The 4,104-nt window shown below is 50.5% G+C and overlaps 1 protein-coding gene across 1 annotated transcript in view; it reads left to right on the top strand.

The window, feature by feature from the left end:
- The first annotated feature begins 382 nt into the window (after positions 1-382).
- PIGX (phosphatidylinositol glycan anchor biosynthesis class X) overlaps positions 383-4,104 on the top strand; it is a 5,873-nt gene continuing 2,151 nt past the window's right edge. Inside the window, 5 exon segments of the mRNA XM_005425051.2 lie at positions 383-535; positions 538-601; positions 604-727; positions 1,131-1,263; positions 2,300-2,513. Coding sequence (XP_005425108.2) covers positions 437-535; positions 538-601; positions 604-727; positions 1,131-1,263; positions 2,300-2,513 — 634 coding nt within the window. The 5' untranslated portion in view covers positions 383-436.

Below are 4,104 nucleotides of genomic sequence, written 5' to 3'. Positions count from 1 at the left end.
GGGGCCGGTGCGGGTCGGGGCCGGGCTGGGCGCGCTGCTCTGCGCCCTCCGTGAGTGCCCGAGGGGAACCGCGCCGGGAAAGGAGCGCGGGGTGGGCAGCTGGGGAGGGAGCCAGGCTGGGACAGCTGGGGGTGTTCCGCCTGGAGAAGGGAAGGCTCCAGGGAGAGCTCAGAGCCCCTGACAGTGCCTGAAGGGGCTCCAGGAGAGCTGGAGAGGGACTGGGGACAAGGGATGGAGTGAGAGGACACAAGGAACGGCTGCACACTGCCAGAGGGCAGGGCTAGTGGGTTATTGGGACGGAATTGTTCGCTGTGAGGGTGGGGAGGCTCTGGCACAGGGTGCCCAGAGCAGCTGTGGCTGGAAGTGTTCAAGGACAGACCTGGAGCACCCTGGTCTTGAGGATCCATCCCTGCCCAAAGCTGAGGGTTGGAACAAGATGGGCTTGAAGGTCTCTTCCAACCCAAACTATCCTGTGACTCAGGATTTGAGGACTATGGCTCTGCCAGTGAACCAAGAAACCTCTTCTGCTCTTTGGGCACAGTCAAGTACTGCTTCCCTTCTTCTGGGAGAGAGTTTGCAGATGAGGCGTTCGTGAGTTATAAAACCTTTCCAGCCCTGTGGTCGCTGTGCTGTTACACTGTTCTCTCTCTTGTGTTACTTTAGATGTGCAGGCAGCCTGTCGGGTCACCACTGTCACACAGGAGCTCCTCAAGGAGGGGTTTCACAGGTGAGTCCTCTCCCTGCCCTCCATCAGCATAATGTGCCACAGGATCTGCTGTTGGAAGAAACTTCTTTTCATGTGGAATTGTAGCAACTCCCTGGGCCATGATCCCTGGGAATGTATTAACAGCACCAAGGGATTAACCAGCTGTAGTGGAGGGAAAATAGGGGGCCCCTTTCTCAAACCTTTGTGGAGGCCATTGGTGGTTCTGAGATATTAACAAAGAAGTGAAACTTCATTTTGGCCGTGGATGTGGGGTTGAGGTTAAGAAGGCTGGACAGGGAAGTGTGATCAGAATGAGTTGCACTTGGTGTGAGAGCTCATCTCATCTGAGAAATGTCTCTCGGGGGTCTTGTGCCCCACTTTGGAAGTGTGGGTGTAAATGTTTTGCTCCTGTTGCTGTTTGAAGGGACCTGCTGGTGAAGGTAGAGCTTGGGGAGGATGCAGGAGGATGTGCAGTGGCAGCTCAGGTGCATCTGCCACCAGGAATCTACGTGGATCCCTACGAGCTGGCAACGCTGCAGCAGCACAACCTGACCAAGGTAATGGCCCCAGCACCAGGAGGTGTGGAATGTCTGCTCATTATCTGGCTCATTGGACCAAGGTGATTAATTCCTGGAAGGAGGTGCCAAACAATATAATCTGCCTGGTGTCTCCTTGTAGCCCAGCTTGCTTGGCATCTCCTGGTGCTGCTGGTGATGTACCAGGGAGCTGCTGCTCCTCTCTTAGCCCCAGGTGAGCAGCTGTGGTAAAAGGGCCTGGGGTTTAGAAGGTGGAAGGAAAACTGTAGCCATGATATTTTCTGAAAAATCCCTTTGCCAGGATTTTTCTCCTGAGAAGCCTCAGAAGAAAAGAAAAACAATGATTATCTGCTGCTGTGGAATGCAACAGGTCGATCTTTGATTGGTTGTTTTTAATTGATAGCCAGTCACAGTCCAGCTGTCTCAGATTCTCTGGTCAGTCACAATATTTTATTATTATTCCTTTCCTTTCTATTCCTTGCTAGCCTTCTGATGAAATCCTTTTTTTCTATTCTTTTAGTATAGTTTTAATATATCATTTTCTTTTAATATAATATATATCATAAAATAACAAATCAGCCTTCTGAAACATGGAGTCAAGATTCTCATCTCTTCCCTCGTCCTGGGACCCCTGCAAACACCACCACAGAAACCCCCAGAGAAGTGCTGGTGAGCTCTAAGTCAGATGCTGTGTGGTTGGACTGAGCAGCTTGGTTTTCATCCCAGCTTCATTTTCATCCCAGCTTGGTTTTCATCCCAGCTTTCTGTGCTGCTGTCCAGTCTTTGCCTCACATTAGAGAGATGTGCAAAGGCTGTGGGCACCGTGGTTGAGCTGACACCTCACAGGTCTGGCTGTAGGCACAGTGACACTGTGAACTTTTCCCACACTCCTTGAACACAGTCTTAAAAAGGCATTTTGGAACAGCTTAAGGCTGCGAATTAAGGAATTCCCAACTTGATCATCCTGACCACAAAATCACTCTCAGTGCCAGAACGAGGAGGGGAAACAATTTCTGATTTCCATCACAACCATTGCTGTGTCTCTCCCTGCTTGCAGGCAGTGCTGTTCCCTGATGCCATTGACGTGGAGGCTCCTGAGTACCTGGCCAAGGCTGTTGTGCTGCTGCTGTTCCTGGAGCCGGAGGCGCGCTGCTCCCGCTGCTTCCATGGCACTGTGCCCGTGCACGCCCGCTACCACCGCCCAGCCCGGGCCACACACCAGGCCTTGGTGGCTCTGCAGAGCCCAGAGGTGCTGCTCTGCTGCTGCCACGGTGAGATCCTCATTGGTGCTCTTGGGCAGTCCCAAATCTGGCTGTGCCTGGGATCTCTAGCTGGTCACAGTGACCCTGAGATGCGTTAGAAAGTCTCTTTTCCCAGCCCGGTGCTCAAAGAAGGAGTCAGAGCTCTTCAGTTCTTGTTCTCAAGGTTGTTTATGGTATCTTATCTATAAAATTCTTTCTCCTGTCCTGCAGAGGTCCACTCAGCAAGTGTGCAAGTCAGAGGCACACTGCCTGCCCCTGGGCGGTGTTATGTCTTTATACTACAAACTACGTGCACAATGTTTACAATTACTTTCCAGTACCTATCACCTATGTTAGACAGTGAGCTTCTACTCTAAACCAACCTGTAAGTGCCAACATCACAGCAGAAGATGGACGCCAAGGAGAAGAAGGAGAAAGGCTGGACACGCCCAGACTTGCGCCCCTGAATCCCCAACCTAAAACCCCCAAAATTTACTTTTTCACCTTGTGATAAATTCACTATCATTATACTTCATTTGTCATGGCTTGCAGATCTTCATATAAGGTTGGGAACTTGCTCCACAGGTCATAATCAAAACCACAGGCATCTTGGGCTCTGTGTCAGGGTCTCTGAGACCCCTGACAGGGGTCTTGGGTGCTCAGGACAGCCAGAGGGATGTCCTGGGCTCCCACATTGAGGCAGCAAGCACACAGGTGCTGGCAATGGGAGAGGGCAGGTGCCTTCACCACCAGCCTTCCACCATTGCAGCTGCCTCAGACACATCAGAGCACCCCTGGGTGCTGTATGAGATGCAGTCACACCATGGCTATGGGGTGCAGACATCTGAAGAAGGCTGAGCACATCTCTTTTCTTACCACATCTGTGCTAAATTGGGCTGTATTTTCACTGAGCAGAGGTGTCCCTGCCTGTGCTATGAGCTCCATCTTGCCCCCTGAACCCCCATTCTAAAAACCCCAAAAATCTATTTTTCACCCGGTGATAAATTCACCATCATTCTATTTAAACTGTCATGGCTTGTAATTCTTCGTTTAAGGTTGGTGATTTGCTCCATGGATCATAATTGAAAGCACAAGTGTCTTGGGCTCTGTGCCAGGGTCTCTGAGCCCCCTGGCAGGGATCTTAGCAGTCCAGGACAGCCAGAGGGATGTCCTGAATTCCAACAGTTGTGTCTGAGATGGGGCTCTTGGTAGTTGCTTGAATGTAAGCAGAAGGTGTGGCCCTGATGAAGACCTTCCTCCCTTTTGATGCTAAAAGCTAAAAACTTTTCCTTTGGGCACATGATAAAGATTATCTTGCTAGATACTTTCAAGTCAGCATCATTCCAAGTGTCAGAACTTGATCAGATGATCCCATTTCCCAGATTTATAACCACATTTTTCCATAACCAAGCTAGGGGAATTCCTACTGTATCAGGAAAGGAAGAGTTGTAAAGTCCACAGCAAAGACTGCCCAGTGTCACTTTGGCCATGCAGAGGTGTTTCACCACTTGGCTCCCAGGGAATAGATTCTGTTGAGCTGTTGTAGGGGAAAAATCTCTTATTTGGAAAAAGCTTGCAGGCCAGATTGCTTATCCTGCCTGGCTCCTGGTGATGCAGGAAT

Source organism: Geospiza fortis, unplaced genomic scaffold (assembly GCF_000277835.1).
Source record: "Geospiza fortis unplaced genomic scaffold, GeoFor_1.0 scaffold118, whole genome shotgun sequence".
Classification (NCBI taxonomy): domain Eukaryota; kingdom Metazoa; phylum Chordata; class Aves; order Passeriformes; family Thraupidae; genus Geospiza; species Geospiza fortis.
Note: the sequence above shows the minus strand (reverse complement) of the source record. Positions and strands in the feature narration are given on the sequence as shown.